Source organism: Diceros bicornis, chromosome 27 (assembly GCF_020826845.1).
Source record: "Diceros bicornis minor isolate mBicDic1 chromosome 27, mDicBic1.mat.cur, whole genome shotgun sequence".
Lineage (NCBI taxonomy): Eukaryota > Metazoa > Chordata > Mammalia > Perissodactyla > Rhinocerotidae > Diceros > Diceros bicornis.
Genome location: NC_080766.1, coordinates 37,251,610 through 37,273,230, shown reverse-complemented (window position 1 = coordinate 37,273,230; position 21,621 = coordinate 37,251,610). Strand labels below are relative to the sequence as shown.

Here is a 21,621-nt window from a genome sequence, read left to right as displayed (position 1 = left end):
AAACGTAACAGAATTTTACAGTTCCTTGTATGCTGTCAGCAGTTTTATTAAAATTCCTGAGTGTTAATAAAACTTCTAACAATCAAATCTTAAAATATACTTACAAGTAAATATTTATTCTCACCTCTATACACTCCGCACAATTTTGAGTTTTAAATTCTTCAAGCAAATTGCAGTTTTCTGTTACAACTTTAGTTATGTGATATTTGTCTAAATTTCATTTTTAGGAGAGAGTGAGAAAACATTTGTTTAAAAAAAAAAATGAACTGATATTGTTAATGTTAATATAATTCTTAGGTTAGGTAGGTGAGTCCATAAAGTTCACTGTATTGTTATACTTTCTAAATAACATGTTTCTTATAATCTTTTATGTGAATCAAATAATAATTTAAAATAAGTGATAAAATGTTTCAGAAAACATTAGATTCATTGCTTGCTATGAACCTAATCTCAGTTTTATTTCTAGCATTAAAAAAATACCTGTTTATTATTACATTAGTTCTAATTGTAGTTACAACAAATGCTCTGTCATAACACATTCCAAATAGGCCGCATAATTACTCAACTCAAACTCAATTCAACAAACATTATTGGGCACCAAGGGGTACTGGGCACAATGTTCAATAAAAATGTCTGAAAACAAAATCCAGGAAAACTACTTTCTGAAGTGTATCTAATATAACAAATGAAGAAATTAAAATGTCTTAATTTGACATTTGTTTTTCTGTTTTTTTTTTTTACTTGAGGAAGATTTGCCCTGAGCTAACATCTGTGCCAATCCTCTTCTATTTTGTATATGGGTCACCACCACAGCACGGCCCCTGACAAGTGGTATAGGTTCAGGCCAGGGAACTGAACCTGGGCCACTGAAGCAAAGCGCACTGAACAGAACTTTACCAGTAGGCCACTGGGGCTGGCTTCTTAATTTAACATTTTGACTCTCATGAATGAAATGTTAAAATGAGACATTATTTGAAATGCTATTCTTATAAAAATAAACTAATTAAAATGTGGTAGGTAATAACCAAAATTTATGTTAAAATTCAGACCTCATTTTCTGAATTTTAAGCTGTTGTATAAAAAAACAGATTTTTTTACGTGGTAAATAATTTTATTTTGTTAAATAATTAACAAAATTATAGTTACAACTCTAGCCAAACACATTCATTTCCAAGGCAAAAGAAGTACCTAAAATGTAAGATTCAACAAAGGATTTGAGAAGGTCACCAAATAAATTAAAAGTAATACTAAGAGACAGAACAAGATTACAGGATGAAAACCTGGGCTTTGAGATCAGAGAGACCTGACTTCTCAACTAGATTCTACTACTTACTAGACTGCAGAAATATCACTTAACCTCTCAAAGCCTTAGTTTGCTCATTTCCAAATTAGGAACAACAATAGCTACCCTGCAGGGCTATTATAAAGAAGAGAGGAGAGAGAGAGAGTCAAAAACGAGCCCACATGGGTGCCCAATACATGACATCGGTCCTCTACTTCTATCATAAAATCTAGCCTATAATTAAAACAGAACAACGAAGAGAACCACTTCTATCGGTGTAATATAGCCCAGCATCTAATAAACCTATCAGCAAAGCCTGTCTTCGTGTTTAAGCTTAATTTCTCTCTAATACTTAGGTCAATAGTACCAAGTTTGCCTTCTTCTCAATGAAGATGCCAAATTATTATTGGTCATCATCAGCTAAAGAATCAAATATTTCCTGTTTCAAGATTCCTATAATTATACTATAAAAATACTACTAACATTCAAATGCTTTAGGCAAAATATTTCAGAGTAAAAAAATATATAAGGTAGTTTCATCATATATAAGAATGACAGATTCATCAGGGAAATGAAAATTATAATCTTAGCTCTGTTACTTATTTATCTTATGAATGAGAATACACGAGCCCCAGGTGTGGTCTCTTTCTCTGGGTAATGACATGTGTTTGGTAGGATTTTAAAAAGTATAACGTCATAAAAATCATTAAGACAGGAAATACAGAGTAAAACTAACTACAATGTTAAAAATCTCTTATTCAGGCTTTTCTCTTACTCGCAAGAGAAAAACATTTTTTAAAATCCTAAGAAATTACGTAACTACACATTCCATTTCCCAAATAATACCTTTAAAAACTGAGACAAGTAACAATTTAAAGCATTTATACTTACATTCAGTAAAGAAAATACTCAACATAGGCCAACAATTGTCAACTGCTCCTAATTTAGGTAGAATTGTTACATCTCCTGTGTATTTCACCCAATTCAAAGCTTCTTCCATTGCCAAGATTTTCTGTTTCAAAAAGAGGGATGAAGAATGTGATTCAGGTACTAATTCTAAATTTACACGTGACATTATAAATTTATCTTATACAGTATTTTAGATTCTTAATACAAAACTTGTACAACTTCATATTTTCATTACTCCAGCATGCAACCTGGAATAGCTGGACCCAACATACACGTTAACAGATACCATAGACTCACATATGTTACATCTTCAGGCAACCTCAGGCTACTCTCAGAGCTCAGGATGCTACTGCAAGGATTACAGACCCGGAAGTTGAGGTCTAAAACCTGGCCAGAAGCTGCCCTGGGTAGCAGGAGAGTGCAATAATACAAGGTGAACGAGGGGTTCATCTCAAGATTTCATCAGATTTCATCTCAACTAGGGCTTCTAACCACAGCTCAAGGTTAAAGGTATAGACTAAGGTTCACCAATGGGACAATGTACTTTAAATGGCCTGTGGCAAATCAAAGAAGGAGATAAACACCACGAGGAGAGCGTGGCTGGGCAAATGAGCACTCAGTGCAGTATCTTCATGAAGAGTCAGGAGGTCACAGAAATGTTATCCGTACTTCTAGCGTCTGAAATGACTTCAGAAATTAAATGGTGGAGTTACCAATGCTAGTGTCAGGCTTAAGGGAAATATGTTGATGTTTATGTTAATAGTAGCATTAAAAATTGGCCTATCATTGTATCTGGAGATTACCTAGTAATTATATATCAAAAAATGTTCATACCAGGGACCCAATAATTTCATTTGGGAGAACATATGCCACATAAATACTCTAAAAGAGAAAAAAGAATCAACTTGTAAAAGAGGCTCAAAGTTACGCTATATATATGGGAAAAAATGAAAATGATGCAAACCCCCAAAATAAGGAGATTGCTTAAGCAAAAGATAGAAGTCAATACTACCAAATAGTAGATATAAAACACTGACTATGTGGACTCAGCACATGGGGCAATGAACAGTGAGAGGACTGCCATTTATTCACAGTGGTTCCGCTGGGTTTCCACGTTAACACTTACGTTTTCTATTTTATAACCAATTCTCAATAAGCCTCCAATAAAGAATGAATCATTCTGCAAAACAAAAAAAGAACAAAAACATTTTTTTTCCTTATTCAGTCAATTATACTTGAATTTCCCAGTGGAAAAAAATTCTACATTTTAGAAATAGTACTATAGGTACATAGTAGTCCACTTCCCACAAGCACTTTCATGCTCAATTTACCTCTTAGGGACCCTAAAACAAGAATTCAGAAATAGTCTTACAAAGGGTTCTAATAATAAATGATTTAGTATAACTTTTAGATGTATGGATTTTGAAGTTCATTACACTTAGATTTTTTTATAAAAGTACTTTGGCTAATATAAGTTACCACAAAGGATTACTTGCAGGAAATAAACATCAGAATGCCCTTTCTAAATTTAAGTTTGCAATTAAAATAGTACCAAGAAAAACATTTGGATCCATAACCAACTAAATAAGAAAAATTATCAAATGGCTTTAAAGGAAAAAAGAAAAACCCTCTGTAGTACAAGTACACCTCCTCAAATTTGACATGATGACGTTTACCTCCAAGAAAAAATATTTGTTGTGTGGTGGTGACAGTGGCCTGGTTTTATTTTACAAGATAGAACCCATCACTTTCAGAACTTGTGACAGAGGTTTCTGTGAACCAGGAGTACACTACATGACAAATTCCAATTTCTAACTTTAATGATAAGGAGTCCTGGTTCTCATCGTCATGCCAGGACCATGAAAACAGCCATCTCCCTGATCTCTCAAATACACAGCACAAACCATGGACAGTAGAATAATGTTAGGTTAACTAAAACTAAAACCATTACCTGTCAACCACTAAAAATTAGTAATGTGAGCCTGACACCATATAAATATTTATATTGTTTAAATAGAGGGCGGGAAAAAACCACATTCTACCACTTACCACAACTTTCTTTGCCAAATCCACAATATCTTCCATCAACTCAAGATGTTGTAATTTCTTCAAACTTATCTCAGAAGTATGAGAAGTGCTTAAAGACAAATTTATTTTTTAAGAGTGGGTTCTCATATATAAAAATTCATTAAGCTTTATACTTAACTATATGTTATACCTCAATTTAAACTATTTGAAAAAAATTTTCTCTATTTCTTTACTCAAGGTAACATAAGTTGTTGATTAAGTGGATAAAATACTGCATTTTCCTTTCTTCTGTACCACAACGCTAATATTTATAAATGACCATATTAATTTTTCCTTACTCAGCTTCAAATTTACCATCTAACGCTCTTCAGAATTTCATTCATTATAATGTTACCATGATTATTCATTCATACCCAAATCGCAAGTATTAACTTTTTCCACCCTATTAAACAAGAGTAAAGTTGAAGAGCATACAAGAAGGAGACATAAGCTTTCCATTATACTTGACATTCCTCAGTACTGGGCAACATGCTTACCACTGTTCATACTAAATGAGTAACATGTAGTAACTTACGTGGCCTCCACACAGGGGTGCAGCCGTGATATTACAGAACTATGCTGACGTTGAAACAGAAGTGGCCAGAAGACATGTATTTTAATGGCATCACAGTAATCTTGCAGGACAGAAATTGGTTTACTACACCACATGTTGCAGATGTCAAATTCTTAATTAAAAAAAAAAGTTTTAAATTAATATTCTGTGCCTCATTTTGGAATGAATCAACACTGTTAATAGAGAAAAGGCAAAATGGATACGGGAAGATAAGAAATGAATAGATGAAATATTTTAACCCATTAGATGGTAAGCATATTTAAGTGTTAGTTAAAACTCTATTTTAACAAAGAAAGGTTTTGGTTTCTAGTGAAAAAGAATAGTAAGAATCGATTTTTTAAAAATATCTAAGTCTGTTACGTTGATATGAATGGATGAACCTCTCGACAGTCTTTCAACAAATTAAAATTAAAATACCAATGTACTCACCTAAGTTTCTCTCACTTTGGGTATAATCTTTATACTGTCTACCCTAAAAAAAAAAAAAATTATTTTGATTTGTATCTGGTAAAATGCACAGTACAGTTCTTGATTTTTAATGTAAAAATTGTCAGTACTAAACTAAAAATTTTCAGTGCCCATTTACTTATACACTTTGAATACATCTTCAACAAATGAGGCTTAAGGCGTTTTTCATAGTGTTTCCCCTGAGTCTGTTTCTTTTCTTTTTTTTTTTTTGTGAGGAAGATCAGCCCTGAGCTAACACCCATGCTAATCCTCCTCTTTTTGCTGAGGAAGACCGGCTCTGAGCTAACATCTACTGCCAATCCTCCTCCATTTTTTCTCCCCAAAGCCCCAGTAGATAGTTGTATGTCACAACTGCACATCCTTCTAGTTGCTGTATGTGGGACGCGGCCTCAGCATGGCCGGAGAAGCAGTACGTCGGTGCACTCCCGGGATCCGAACCCAGGCCACCAGTAGCGGAGCGCACGCACTTAACTGCTAAGCCAAGGGGCCGGCCCACCTCTGAGTCTGTTTCTATGGCTCTCCCTGAGGGCTCTTCTAATCTCCAGTCAGAAAACCTTCACCATCACTCATTCTCCGGCACTGCACATTCTTGTTGTTGACGCACTGCCTACTTTCCCTTCTGAAATCACCTCTTTAAAAGCACCTACCTCCTCGTAAAACCTCACATAGCACAAAAACATCTTTACTCAGCTCTAAATCTAAAAATCTTTAAGAAGTAAATCTTAAAAGTTCTTATCACAAGAAAAAAAATTGTAATATATGTGGTGATGGATATTAACTAGATTTATTGTGGTGATTTCACAATACATACCTAAATCATTATGTTGTACACTGGAAACTAATATATTGTTACATGTCAATCATATCTCAATCAAAAAAAAAAACCTTTCTGGCAGAAAAAAAGACACACAGATGAAATGGAACAGAACTGAGAGCCCAGAATTAAACCCACATAGCTGTGGACAGCTAATTTTAAACAAAGGAGCCAAGAACATACAATGGAGAAAGTTTCGTCTCTTCAATAAACGGTGCTGGGAAAACTGGACAGCCACATGCAAAAGAATGAATGTAGACCATTATCTTATACCATACACAAAAATTAACTCAAAATGGATTAAAGACTTGAATGTAAGACCTGAAACCATAAACCTACTAGAAGAAAATATAGGCAGTACACTCTCTGATATCAGTCTTGGCAGTAGTTTTTTGAATATCATGTCTCTTCAGGCAAGGGAAACAAAAGAAAAGATAAACAAACATGACTACATCAAACAGAAAAGCTGCTGCATGGCAAAGGAAACCATGAATAAAACGAAAAAACAACCTACCAATTGGGAGAAGATATTTGCAAATCATATATCTGATAAGGGGTTAATATCCAAAATAACTCATATATAAAGAACTCATATAACTCAACAACAAAATATGAACAACCTGATCAAAAAACAGGCAGAGGATCTAAATAGACATTTTTCTGAAGAAGATATACAGATGGCCAACAGGTACGTGAAAAGATGTTCAACATCACTAATTATTAGGGAAATGCAAATCAAAACTACAATGAGATATCACCTCATGCCTGTCAGAATGGCTATTATTAAAAAGACAAGAAATAACAAGTGTTGGAGAGGATGCGGAGAAAAGGAAACCCTCATACACTGCTGTTGGGAGTGCAAACTGGTGCAGCCACTATGGAAAACAGTATGGAGATTCCCCAAAAAATTAAAAATAGAAATACCATATGATCCAGCTATTCTACTTCTGGGTATTTATCCAAACAACATGAAAACACTAATTCAAAAAGATATATACATCCCTATGTTCACTGCAGCATTATTCACAATAGCCAAGTCTTGGAAACAACCTAAGTGCCCAAAGATATATGAATGGATAAAGAAGATGTGGTATACATACACACACACACACAACAAAATACTTCTTAGCCATAAAAAGATGAAATCTTGCCATCTGCGACAACATGGATGGAACTTGAGGGTATTATGCTAAGCAAAATAAGTCAGACACAGAAACACAAATACAGTATGATTTCACTCATATGTGGAAAATAAACAAACGCATAGATACAGAGAATAGATTGGTGGTTACAAGGTTGGGGGGGGAAGTGAGTGGGGGGATGAAAAGGGTAAAGGGGCACATGTACAGTGACAGATGGCAACTAGACTTTTGATGGTGAACACACTGTAGTCTATACAGAAGTCGAAATATAACAATGCACATCTGAAATTTATATAATGTTATAAACCAATGTTATCTGAATAAAAAATAAATTAAAAAGGTAATTCAAAAATTAAATAATAAATTTTAAAAAACCTTTAAGAAGACAGCGTCAAAAACAAAAAGTTAACAAATCAAAAAAAAAAAAGTTAACAAATCTACTTACCACTCCATCGCAGTAAAGTTCAGTCACACGAACGTAATCGCTGGACATAAATTTAGGAGCAAAGACACAATCGTCCACATAAGGGCAATCTTCTAACAGGCCATAATCTGCTACAGTGAAATCTCCCAGGGCAAAATCATCCATGGTGCACCATCCTAAGACAACACAAACCCAAATAAGTAATTAAATCATTTGAGATGATACAAGGAGCAGTTTTCCTGGCTTCTGTGATATATTAGAAAAATACTTGGAACTTATGCCTCAGGGAAATAACTCCAATAAGAACACTGAACTCTGGAAGACTCTCATCCTCATTCTGCTCTTCTTTCCCCCTGAGTCTCTTCAAATATCAGTTTAATCTACTTCTTCTTTTCCTTAGGTTCACACAGTCACCATCTCTGCTCTGAATTGATCTATTTACATGTCTCCTTTAGATGGAAGATAATTAAGGGCATCTTATTCACCTGTATGTGCCCTGCACACGGTAAGCCCTCAAACAAGAGTTTGCTGAATGAACAAAAGACAACTTTCCACTGCTGCCCTTTTACCCCATCTGCTTTTCCTGCATCCTATGAAATACGCCATTTCACCACACACAAACTCGACTACATCCTCACCCTCCTGGCTGGAACTAAACCCTGACTCCACCGAGGAAATGGTTTCCTATCAGCTGCTCATATTCTCCTACCTATCCCTCAGTGTGTGTTTCTGTCTTGGGCAAAGGGACAGAGCTGAAGTGGTACAGGGTGAGTCTGTCAATCTCCCAATTCCCCAGAGCCGCATCCAGACCTTCCATCCTCCTAACAATCGCTGCCCCCAACATTCTCACAACTACTATGACACACAGTCAGCACTGCTAGATTGCAAAGGTGGGCAAAAACCCTCATGTTATCAACAACTATGTTTTAAAAATAATTATTTCAATGGAGGAGAAAGGGAAGTAGGGCTGGAGTTTCAGACTGAAGTTTTTTCCCTGAGGAAAGTTCGATATTTAAGATTTACAGCTATCAGAGAATAACTACACAACCTAAATAGCACTGAAAAATGCAGCATTTTATTACTTCTAACTCTTGCCCAAGCAACGGCTTTCTTTTCCTATCATCACCAGCACCTTCATTAACATCATTTTTTACATGTTTTCACTTCACCACTATTGTCAGGACAAACCAAGCTTCTTTGTTCCTAAGCAAGACCACCATCAGCCCTTGAAATATAAATCTGTTTCTTTAATTAATCCTTCTTATCATGTCCAATTTGCTGTATGAAAACCTCAAAATATCAGAAGAACAATAACAATCTTCCTAGCAAACTATGTGTATTATTTGTCACATATCATACCAAACATTTCACATGCATCATCTCATGAATCCTCACAGCTATTCTTCTCAGGTCCGATTATCATCATCTCCACTGCACGGATGGGAAATATTCTTGGTAAAACTAAGTAATTTGCTCAAGGTCACCACACTAAGGATTCAAACCTAGGTCCTCTGATTCCATAGTCTCTACTCTCAAACACTGTATTTCACTATAGTATCTACTTTCCCTTGTGATTGCCACCTAGTTACCTCTTGGCTGCTGTCACGTTTAAGAACACTGGTACACTGGTAACCAGTTCAGTGTTCTCCTCTCTCTCCTCCAAATTCTATCATCATCCCAGCCACATCAAGGCCCATACAGACTATCCCTTCAAGACCCTAGCCTTGCAGTTTACCTCCTCAACTAAAATAAACTTCACTGCCCACCTCATCTAGATTCTTCCTTCCCAAGGCCACACCTCAGATCACTGCTCACCTCCACATCAGTTTTTAAATCTTCACCTCTGATTAGCTCCTCTCTGACCACAGCCAAGAGTCATTACGGCCCACGTCTCCCCTATCTCCTACCACAGACATTCGTCAACCTCATCAAGAATTCTTCCCTTTTCTCCAATTCAAAGCCTCCATTCTCATTCATTTTCACTTTCCTACAATTGGGTTTCCACTTCTACCATTCAAAGGAAACCACTCTCAATAAGGTCGTCAGTGAACTTCTACAATAGATTGGTTATCTATTGTGTCTGAGACCTGACCCGCTCTGGATGAACAATATTTCCAGAGTTTAGAATTTAAGTCCAAAAGTGAAAAGTTAAATGGAAAAAATAAAAAGACATTTTAGCACCCAAAGTATGGCACATAATATGAGACACATGCTATCCTCGGAAATATATATAGTTTTAAGCTTATTGGTCTTACAAACTTTTTTTGTACATAAATTCAGAAAGAGCCAAGAACTGTCTGTCACAGCCCACACATCACCATCATGGCATATAATTAATGTGCTCATACCGAGGAGACCGAGTCACCGTGACATGGGTCATTTATAGCCTGGCAGATCTCACTGATCCCACGTCCTACACCAACTGTACTGTAATTACGACAGTGGTGTAATCTTTATTTTCTATTTGGTTTTAACCAGGGAGGCGATGTGGCATAACGGTTAACAGCATGGACTCCAGAACTAGACTGCCTGGGCTTGAATCCTGGCTCTCCCATCTCCTGAGTGTGTGATCTTGGGCAAGTTATTTAATCTCTCTGTGCTTCAGTTTCCTTTCATATCATATGGGATAGCAATACTACCTACTGATTAACCAGTTAACACATTTAAAGTGCTTAGAATAAGACATGGTATATAGGAAATGCTATAAATATCAGCTATCACTAACAATATCAGATGAGTATTTTTAAAAATCCACCTGTCTGGATGCGTCTAGCTAAATGGCTACCTTAACTGCCAAGTCCAAACAGTACTTTTCCGCTTACAACTTACTTGACGCTGTTGACCACTTCCTCCTCCTCAGAACTCTTCATTTGGACTCCAAAGACCATCTTCTCCTGGTTCTCCTCCTATTCTTCTGGCTGCTCTTCCTCAGTCTCCATGGGTTCTTCTTCTCCATTCCCCGCCACCCAAATGTCAACTCTCTTTTCTTTTCGCACTTACTCTCTCTTTGGGTGACCTTATCCACCACACTTATGGCTTAAAACAGCACTTTCTGAACTTCCATCATTTGCATAGTTTCACCATGATTTCTGCCATTTCCACATATCACATGTATTTTTACTTACTTAATATTTCTCTTTTATTGGGCTCACTTGGCCTAAGTGATAATATCCATGATATCATAGGTCTAACGTACAACTTATGTTTTCCATACACATTACATTTCTCACTATTAAAAAACTTTCAAGTGTTTATCTATGTACCACTTTAAATTATCTCATACTGCACCATAGCAAACAATGGCTGAGAAGTCGGAATGCTGAAGACTCTCGAATCTCTCCTGGCTGGGTTGTGTCTCGTGACTTCCAGACCCTCCCTGTCAACTGCTACTGGATCTTAATCAAGATGTCCCACAAGCCTCTCAGATTCAGTAAGCTCAAAAACTAACATCTTTTTCCTCAAAACACAAATGAAACCAAGTTCTTGCCTCTTTCTGTATGCTATCAGTTAATTACTCTACATGCCACCTGGTACCTAAACTAGAAATCTGGGGGTCAATCTAGACTCCCCAGTATCTGTCAACATTCCTATCCAACTGACCACAAAGTCTTGTCATTTCTACTCCACTAAGATTTCCAAAATTAGCACACATACACCTCTTCATGCCCAGTGCCACGGCCTTAGTTGTAGCTTCATCTTTTCTCCTCTGAACTTAACAAGCAGTCTCCTAACTGGTGACTTGCCTTCAATCTTGACATCCTCTAAAACTCTGATCATAACATTTTACTGCTTAAAGTTATTCAATAGCTTCCCTACATCTTCAGAATGAAGTCCAAACTTCCTACTATAGCATAGAAGGCCTTTTGCAATCCCGTTCCTGCTTTTATCTCCAGTCACTCCATGAAAACCAACCTAGAAGCCAGTCATACCCAACTGCTTGTCATTCCTAAACAAACCTTATTCTGCAACCACCTAATGCCTACCAATCCTTAATAATCAATTCCAGGGAGCATTTCTTGATCTTCTCACTACCACCAAGTTGATTTCTGCACCTCTTCTCTGTAAGCCCAAAGCACCCTGCCCATATCTTTTTGACAGTAGTTTCCACACTGATTGGTCATCATAGGTTTATCTCTGTAGGTTCACGATGGGTCCAGAGGGTACATTGCGCCCTACTCACCTTGGTTCCCTAGCTCAGCATTTCCCCTATTTTTTATTCCCATTCCCCAAAGTAGAAAACTTTGCCAAATCCATTTGCCACCTGTATTGTTATTTAATATTTTTCTTTAGGATAACTCAGTTTTTAACTTAGATGAAAATTTATTTTAATAGAAAATCTGGTATCACCAAGAAATCTTACATTTGGTAGGGCAGATTTTTTTTTTCCTAACACAAACTAAAACAAATATACTACTAAAATTAAATATTAAAGTAAAGGACTTGTGATCCCATCAGTTAGGATGAACTAATGGGGGACTCTATCACTCCAAAACAAAGTGGATCCCAGATTATAAAAATTTAAAAATTGTGCTGAGCTCATAGAAATAGGGAACATTTAAAGTCACTCTTTTCCCCTAAAAGCAACAAACTTCTGACAGTCAAGAGCTATAAGTAGTCATGCTAAGAGCAGCAGGACACTGGGCCCTGGACCAGAAGCAAAGTGAGGGAACTGAAAAGTGGTCCCACGAAACCCCCTGGTCCCCAACCAAATCTGATACAAATCCTATCAGAAGAAAAGCATCGCCAAATCAGACTCTCAAGATTTCCACAAAGAAAGATCAAATAGGAGTTCATAATCAAAGATCACCAAGCATAGGAGGTGACAACCCATCATAAGGGAGAGACAACAGGAAAAACAAGCAATAAATTTAGACCCCTAAGGACATTAGACATTAAGATTGCCAGACACAGTCTACAGAATAGCCATGGATTCAAAGAAATGAGCAAGAAATCTGAGACTATAAAAAAATGAGAATATCTAAAAAAGAACCAAGTGGAACTTTCAGAAATTAAAAATATAACTGCTAAAAGTAAAAGAAAAAAAATGACAGGTTAAAGAGAAGATAAGGCACAGCTGAAGAAAAAAGTGATGAACTAGAAGATGTGCCTGATGACATCACCCAGCACTGTAAATTCTGGTAAAGAGATAAGGAAATGAAAAACATGAAAGATGAAAATTAAGCGATCTGGAAACAGTCTAATACATATATATCCAGTTAAATTTCCAGAAGGACAGAACAGATAAAGTCAAAGAGAGACAATATTTAAAAAACACAGGGTTCGGCGGCCCCGTGGCTTAGCGGTTAAGTGCGCGTGCTCTGCTACTGGCGACCTGGGTTCGGATCCCGGGCGCGCACCAACCCACTGCTTCTCCGGCCATGCTGAGGCCGAGTCCCACACACAGCAACTAGAAGGATGTGCAACTATGACATACAACTATCTACTGGGGCTTCAGGGAAAAAAAAAGTAGGAGGACTGGCAATAGACGTTAGCTCAGAGCTGGTCTTCCTCACAAAAAAAATAAAAATAAAATAAAATATGAAAACAAAACAAAACACAGGGCTCAGAATCTTCTAGATGTCGTGAAACACAAAATTCAGAATCAGGAAACATGCGTATCCAAAGGGGATAAAGAAAAAGTAATCTCCTTAAAACTTAGAAGTGAAACAACATAACATCAAAGACAGAAAATCCAATGCAGCCAAAAGAAAAAGAATATTTTCTTCAAGAAGCATATATAAAACTGGCAGCAGACTTTGCATGCAGAATAATATCTTCACCATGTGGAGAGAAAATAAACTATCAACCTAGAACTACATACCCATCAAAATTATCTCTCAAGAACAAGAGTAAAATTAAAATAATTTTAGATAAAAACTGAGTCACCTGAAACTATAAAACTCATAGAAGAAAATATAGGCAACACACTATTTGACATTGGTTTTAAAGGAATCTTTTTGGATGACATGCCTACCCAGACTAGGGAAACTAAAGAAAAAATAAACAAGTGGGACTTTATCAGATTAAAGAGCTTTTATAAGACAAATGAAACCAGAATCAAGATGAACAGACAACCAACCAGCTGGGAGAGAATATTTGCAAAACATAAATCTGACAAGGGGTTGATCTCCATAATATATAAAGAACTCACACAACTGAACAACAAAAAAACAAACAACCCGATCAAAAAATGGGCAGAGGAAATGAACAGACACTTCTCCAAGGAAGATATACAGATGGCCAACAGGCACATGAAAAGATGTTCAACATCACTAATCATCAGGGAAATGCAAATCAAAACAACACTAAGATACCACCTCACACCTGTTAGAACGGCTATAATCACCAAGACAAAAAACAACAAATGTTGGAGAGGATGTGGAGAAACAGGAACCCTCATACACAGCTGGTGGGAATGCAAATTGGTGCAGCCTCTATGGAAAACGGTATGGAGATTCCTCAAAGAATTAAAAATAGAGATGCCCTATGATCCAGCCATCCCACTACTGGGAATCTATCCAACGAACCTGAAATCAACAATCCAAAGAGGCTTATGCACCCCTATGTTCATTGCAGCATTATTCACCATAGCCAAGAAGTGGAAGCAACCTAAGTGTCCCTCGACTGACGATTGCATTAAGAAAATGTGGTATATATATACAACGGAATACTACTCAGTCATAAAAAAAGACAAAATCGTCCCATTTGCAACAACATGGATGGGCCTGGAGCGTATTATGTTAAGTGAAATGAGCCAGAAAGAGAAAGACAAACACTGTATGATCTCACTCATATGTGGAATATAAACCAACACATGGACAGAGAAAACTGGACTGTGGTTGCCAGGGGCAGTGGGGGTGGGGGGTGGGCACAAGGGGTGAAGGGAGTCATATATATGGTGATGGACAAACAAAAATGTACAACCCAAAATTTCACAATGTTAGAAACCATTAAAACATCAATAAAAAAAAAAAAAGATCAAAAAAAAAAAAAAAACAAAACTGAGTCATCCACCAAGAGACTTGAACTATCTTCTAAAAATACCAATTAAAAGACATAAATTGTCTGACTGGATTAAAAGAAAAATCCATTAATATGTTCTTTATAAGAGACATCAAAAGTTTAAGGACATACAAAAAGTGACAGTAAAATGAAGAAAAAGGATATTCCAAGTAAATTACCACCAAAAGAAAGGTGAAGTAGACAAAACAGATTCTAAGACAAAAGCAAAATTAAGCATGGAGAGGATCACGACATAATAGAAAAGTTTTAATACACCAGGAAAATAATGTTAAATCTGTATTATCTAATCAAATAGTCTCAAAATACATAAAAAGAAAAACTGTTAGAACTAAAGGAAGTCTGTTAAAAGGTAACAGTGTGAGATTGCAACTCATCTCTCAATTGATAGGTCAAACAAACAAAAATTTAATATAGTCTGAACAACACAATTTACAAGCTTGATCTAATGGCTACCTAACAATTAGAGAATACATACTTTTCAGAAGTACACATTCTCTGACAACACAATTAAAAAATGAATAACAAAAATAAAAAAACAATGTAGATGATACATGTGAAAATTTTAAAAGACACTTTAAAGAAAATTTAAAAACATAAGTCATAGAAGAAATCAAAATGAAAATTTAAAAATACTTAGATTTTAAAGCTAATAAAAATGCTATAAATTAAACTTAGATAAAGCAAAAATGAACTTTGAAGAAATTTATAGCCTTATGTGCTTATACTAGGAAATAGGAATGGCTGAAAAATAACAAGTTAAGCATGCAATATAAGTTAGAAAAATAATATAAGAATAAACCTAAAAGGAAATAATAAAAGAGAAAAAAAATCAATGAACTAAAACCCAAAAATATAGTAGAGAGGACTAATTAGGCCAAAAATTAATTTTTTGCCAAGAGTAATAAAATAGACAAACTTTTGGCAAGATTAATCAAGAGAAAAAGAGAAGTCGTACACCAATAACATTCAACATAAGGAAAGGGAACTTAAGTACAGATAAAACAGAGATTAAAAAGGGAATTAACACCACAAACTCGATGCCAAAAAACTTAAAATTTTTGTTGAAAGGACAAATTTCTAAAACTGACTAAAATAAATAGAAAACCTGAAGTCCTATCACTATTCAGTTGCTAATTACTACTAAATTATTAACAATTTACAATCCTTCCACAAAGAAAACATTAGATCCAAATTATCTTACAGGTAAATTCCACCAAACTTTTAAAAAATAAATCATTCCAATCAAAAGTCTCCCAGGGAGCAGAAAAACTCTCTAATTGGTATAAGGCCAGTGTAACCTTAACATCAAAATCAGACAAGTCCATAAAGAAAAATGATAGGTGATTTCGTTCATAAACAGATAACAAAAATCCTAAATAAAATACCAGCAAGATCCAGTAGTTCATAAAAAGACAATCCATCAAAATCAATTTGGGTTTATCTCAGGAAAAAATTTAAGACAGAATTAAGAATTTTAAAATGTATAAATTGGAATCCATTACATTTAACAGATTAAAGGAGAAAAACCACATGATATTCTCAACAGATGCAGAAAAGCATGTGACAAAATTGCAAACAAAGACTTCTCTAACTTTACAAAAACTCATAACAAACATTATTTTTAACAAAGAAACATTCCCTTTAAAATCAGGAACAAGACATGTATGCCCACTATAACCACTTCTAGTAAACAACCATAATAACTTCCATTGAGCATAGATCTAAAAGTGTGCCAGCATATTAGGACAAAAAAATATTTAAAAGGGAAAACTGAAAAGAAAGAACCAAAAGTGTCACTATTTGCAAATGAATGATATAATTATCTACATAGAAAACCCAAAAGAATTACAGAAAATACATTAGAAATAATAGGAGTTTATCAAGCGGATGCTAAAGATCAATGTAAAAAAATCCATTACATTTCTATTTACTAACAATAAACAGTCAGAAAATAGAAATCTTAAAAAAAAACACCATTTATAATAGCAAGAAAACTACCAGAAACATTGGAATCAACATTTAAAAAGTGTTAGATCTGTGTGGACAAAATTACAAAAGTATATTAAAAGACATTAAATACCTAAATAAATGGAAATACGTACCATGTTCTCAGACAGGAAGGCTCAAAATCTTAAAGATTTCAATTCTCCCCCAAACTGCTTCAATCAATTCCAATTAATTCCCAAAGAGTTTTTCACGTCACATGACAACCTCATTCTTAAAACAAGAACAAAGGTCCAAGAACAGCTGAGACTCAAGTCCCCCATAGATATCAAGATTTCTGGCAAAGCTATAGCATTAATAATTACAACAGTGTGGTATCAACACAGAGACAGACAAGTGGACAAGTGGCACAGGAAGATGAGCCAGAAACACACCCATGCATATAGAAACTAAACATGTCAAAGAGGTGGTTCAGCACGGTGAACAGAGGGCCAATTCAATACACGGTATGGGGACAACTGTCACCACATCGGGGAAAAATGAATGTGGATCACTGCCTCACACTGTACACAAAAATCAATACCAAATGGATTATGAACTTACATGTGAAAGGCATCACTTTAAAACTTCTAAAAAGAAACACAGGAGAATGTCTTTATAACCCGAGAGTAGGAAAAGTTTCCAAATAGATTACATTAAAATTAAGAACTCTGTTCACCAAATACACCATAAAGAGTGAAAGAACAGTCCACAAACTGGAAGAAGATATTTACAATGCGTATAATCAATAAAAGATTGGTGTAACCAGTTTACTAGTTTTAAAAGACAACCCAATAGAAAAATGGGTAAAAGATATGACCAGATATTTCACAAAACAGCAACAGATGGTTCATAAGCATACGAAAAGATGCTCAAACTCATTAATGATCAAAGAAATACAAATTAAAACCACAATGACACATTATTTCATACCCAATTGATTGGCTAATATTAAGAAGTCTGACAGTGAGAAGTGTTGGAGAGGATATAGATCAACTATAACTCTTATACACTGCTGATCAAAGTACTGACAAAACTGCTAGCCAAAACATAAACTGTTACAACCACTTCGAAAAACAATTTGGTATCATTTTGTAAAGTTGAACATTCATACCCCATGACCCACCGATTCTACTTCTAGCAAAAAGCTTACCACAGTGGCATTCCAACCATTTTTGTACTCAAACAACAAAAATGCTTTTAAAAATTACATACTCTTCACATTTTAAGATAACATCTAAAAAATTTCAGCCTAAGTTTAAACAATTGCAAAGGATCAATTTCTGGAGTATCACAGTGACATTTTAAAATAAAACTGACATAACCTTGGTTTAAATTATGTTATAATTATTATAGTATAAAGTTGATCAAAAAATAACCATATATGCTGATAATTAAACATAAAAAGTGAAATTTTATTGGAAATGCAGCTCTTGAGGAGATGGGAAGTACCTGGATTAAAAGAGGCTTTCCCTAACACTATACACCGTATTTTAAATTATCTCTTTGTTTTCCTTGCGGAGTTTTTCCACTTGGGGCATTGCCCTAGTAAGATTCCATATGGGTGAGTGGTATGCCTTCCTCACCTAAGGTTGAAGCGCTACTGTCAAAGGGAAGGTGGGAAAGCAGAACCAGCAAGAAGCCACTAGCATAAGCCTCGGGCATTGCCAATTTTAGAAAAGAGTACACATGGAATTTAATGATCTAGAAATTGATTCATTAATATCACCTGTACCCAAATACTCAGAAATTCTTCATTACTCCCCTGGGGTTCATATACCCCAGGCTGAAAATTAGAGAAATTCTTGCAACTCTGTACCAGAAGATACGTACAAGAATCTTCATAATAGCAAAACCTAGAAACAACCAAAATGTCCATCAACAGAAGAATGCATACACTGTTATATTCACCCATGGAATACTACACAGCAGTGAAAATTAATGACTGACATCTACACTCACTAACAGTGACTTAGAAACATAACATTGAGAGAAATAAGCAAGCCTCAGAAAACTGTGTCCAGTATTCCTTTTTTAAAAAACTCAAAAACAACAGAAACCATACAATACACTGTTAAGAGATGTATACATACCTGATAAAATTATTTTTAAAAAGCAAGGAATGACACACAATTCAGCATAGTCACTCTGGAGGTGAGCACATTCAGTATTGGTCATTTTGATTCTTGGATTGAGTGGTGGATTGACAGGTTTTCATTTTATTGTTTTGCTTCACAACTTGCATATATGTTACACATATTCTGAATGTACCAAATATTACATTAAGTAAAAAAGAAAAAATATTTTAAAAAACCATCATTATATAAAAAAAGCATTTAATTAAATCACCTCACCTGCCTCTAGACAGGTACATATAACATACCATGGAAATTACTATCTTTACACCAACCATAGGAACTGACATACATTAGTTATAAACTAATGTTTGTTTATTATTATAAACAAAATAAATGTTTGTTGGAATTAATCTTATGAGGACCAAATGAGATAGACTGAGCCAGTTAGCTGTGAGAGATGAACCTATGGGCTGACACAGGGCTAGAGAAGAAGCCGAGGTAGCTGCAAGCTAAAGTTATAAGGAAGCCGGTTAGTGAAGAGACGACAAACATGTATAAGCCTGATAGCAAAGTGTTAGCAAGGATGTGAGGAAATGGGTGTCCTCACTCAATACCAGTGAGAGTGAAAATTAGCACAACCATTTGGAGAGCTTCTGTGATATCTGGTCATGTTGAAGATGTACATCCCCTACTACCCAGCAAATCTACTACGAGGTGTACTTCCTAGAGAAACTTCCAAATGTGTGCACAAGCAAATGAGTACAAAGATGTTTATTGCAGGATTGTTTTTAGAGTAAAAAACCAGAAATAACCTCAAAGTCCATCAATAAGGAAATGGACAAATTACGGTATATTCATACAATGGAATTCTATACCTGCAATTAAAATGAATGAACCAAAGATAACACAATTATCCAATTTATTCGTATATAAATCTCAAAAATGTGATGCTGATCGGAAAAAAGCAAGTGGCAGAAAGACACATATTGTTTAATACCATTAAAGTTTGAAACACACAACACTATATATCGTTTATGGATTCACTGTGATCCAAGTATAAAATATGCACGAGAAGGATATACACAAACCTGAACACAGTGGCTACCTGTAGGGAAGGAGGGGGAGGAACTGAGAGTACCTCCAATACCTGCAATTTTATCTTATAAAAAAAAAAAAGAGGATCTGAAGTAAATTTGACAAATAATTACATCTGTAAATCTGAGTCACGGACTGGTTAGATCCCGCTCTGTATTTTATATTTGAAACACTCAAAAAATTAAAAAGGAAAATTAGGCAAGAGTAAGAAAATCGAGCAAATGAACAGAGAGAAGACACCAAAATGCAGCCCTTGAGCGCAGAGCACCAACCTTTGCGCAAGAGGAGGAGCAGCTGGGTTCCTAAAGGGTTTGAAATTTCTCTGTCTTTGTATCCTTATAAGAAATTCCATTTCCGTTAGGATAAAATACAAATTTCTTGCAATAAAAAAGTCCTAACTAGAGCTGTAACTACGAGAAAACTACTCCCAGGGGAGGACGAGTGAAATCTGAGACGTGTACCTCGCTTCCCGCCAGGACGCAGGGCAGAATCAAAAGAAATAATTTATCTAAACGCCATAAAACACTATATGAACACTGTATACCAAGTATTAAATATTACCAAGAACGCCCAGGGTCGGCTAGCATGTATTTGCCCAGTTGGCGTGTGCATGTATTTTAGAAGGAATTCTGTAATTGAAGGGTTTGGGGCATCTAGGGCGCCTCTGAAAAACGCTCGCCGCACTGGTACCTACGCCTTGGCTCCATTTTTGGCCCTTGTCCCCCCTAATTCCGTTCCCAGAACAGGCTGGCTCGACAGGCAACACAAGACATCGTAAAACTGCGGAGCAGCTGGCCAGACCCGCTGCTGTCCCGGGTTTCTGAAGCGCCGGGGGAGGGAGGATGCTCCGAAGGGGCGCAGCGGCGGGGGGAGCGCTGGGCTGATTTCCCCACCTCCCGGTGCCCTCCTTGGGGAGGGGCCGGCCCCGACTCGGCCGCCATGCTCACGAAAACAGGTGGCGCAGACACAGGGAACACAAAACACAGAGGACGGGGCGTGCACGAATGTTCACGAACACTCCCGAACGAGAACCCGCACCACCGAGATCAGGCACTCGACAGGACCCAGGCGCGGCACGCGCGCGGGGACACGCGAGAACGCACACCGGGCGGGCGATGCTCCGGGGGGGGGGGGCCGGGTCACGACTGAAGGAGGCACGGGGCGCGGGGGACGCACACCCCCCCCCGAGGGAGCAGTGACGCAAAGGGGGGCCACCCACACAGCCGGGGCGCCCACGCCGCCGCTGGGAAGAACTGGCGGGGACACAAAGGGGCCAGGAGGGTACACGGGGGCGCGGGCCCGCGCGATCACGCCGGGGGACCCCTCGCCTAGCAGGGATGTCACCGTCGCCCGGACCCGGGAGAGTATGCGCGGGCGGCAGGGAGATGCGCACACAAAGGGGCGCCTGCACCCTCACCCGCACCGACACCCTGAGGGGTCCGGGCTTGCAGAAAGGGGACGCCAGACAAAGAGGTCACACCCACTGGGGCCGACAAAGGCGGCCACACCCCCCAGCGCACCCGCACCCCACGCAGACACACCGCAGGCACCACAGCGAGCGACGCGGGGCGACGCGCGCACACACTCACCACACACCCACGGGGGGGGGTGGAGGGCCCCTCTCCCGGGGCATCTCGGCTGCAGCGCGACAAGGTGACACATCCGGGAGCCCTGCCGCGCGCCAGCTGTGCACTCACCGGGGCCCGCCGCCCGCGAGCCTCGGACGCTGCCCGCCGCCGCCGCCGCCGCCGCCTCGGGCTCT

General features: G+C 37.4%; 1 protein-coding gene across 6 annotated transcripts in view; it reads right to left on the bottom strand.

The window, feature by feature from the left end:
* TTC3 (tetratricopeptide repeat domain 3) overlaps positions 1-21,584 on the bottom strand; it is a 129,169-nt gene extending 107,585 nt beyond the window's left edge. For 2 of the 6 annotated variants that reach the window (XM_058523082.1, XM_058523083.1), the window contains exons 1-8: positions 18,780-19,589; positions 7,702-7,856; positions 5,262-5,304; positions 4,794-4,944; positions 4,241-4,328; positions 3,318-3,371; positions 2,174-2,294; positions 125-210 (exon numbers count right to left, since the gene is read on the bottom strand). In XM_058523082.1, coding sequence (XP_058379065.1) covers positions 125-210; positions 2,174-2,294; positions 3,318-3,371; positions 4,241-4,328; positions 4,794-4,944; positions 5,262-5,304; positions 7,702-7,856; positions 18,780-18,864 — 783 coding nt within the window. In that variant the 5' untranslated portion in view covers positions 18,865-19,589. Of the gene's footprint in view, positions 1-124; positions 211-2,173; positions 2,295-3,317; positions 3,372-4,240; positions 4,329-4,793; positions 4,945-5,261; positions 5,305-7,701; positions 7,857-10,509; positions 11,986-18,779; positions 19,590-21,556 lie in introns of those variants that run through there. The other 4 variants (XM_058523085.1, XM_058523084.1, XM_058523086.1 and 1 more) reach the window with 4 other exon arrangements.
* Between the last annotated feature and the right edge of the window lie 37 nt (positions 21,585-21,621).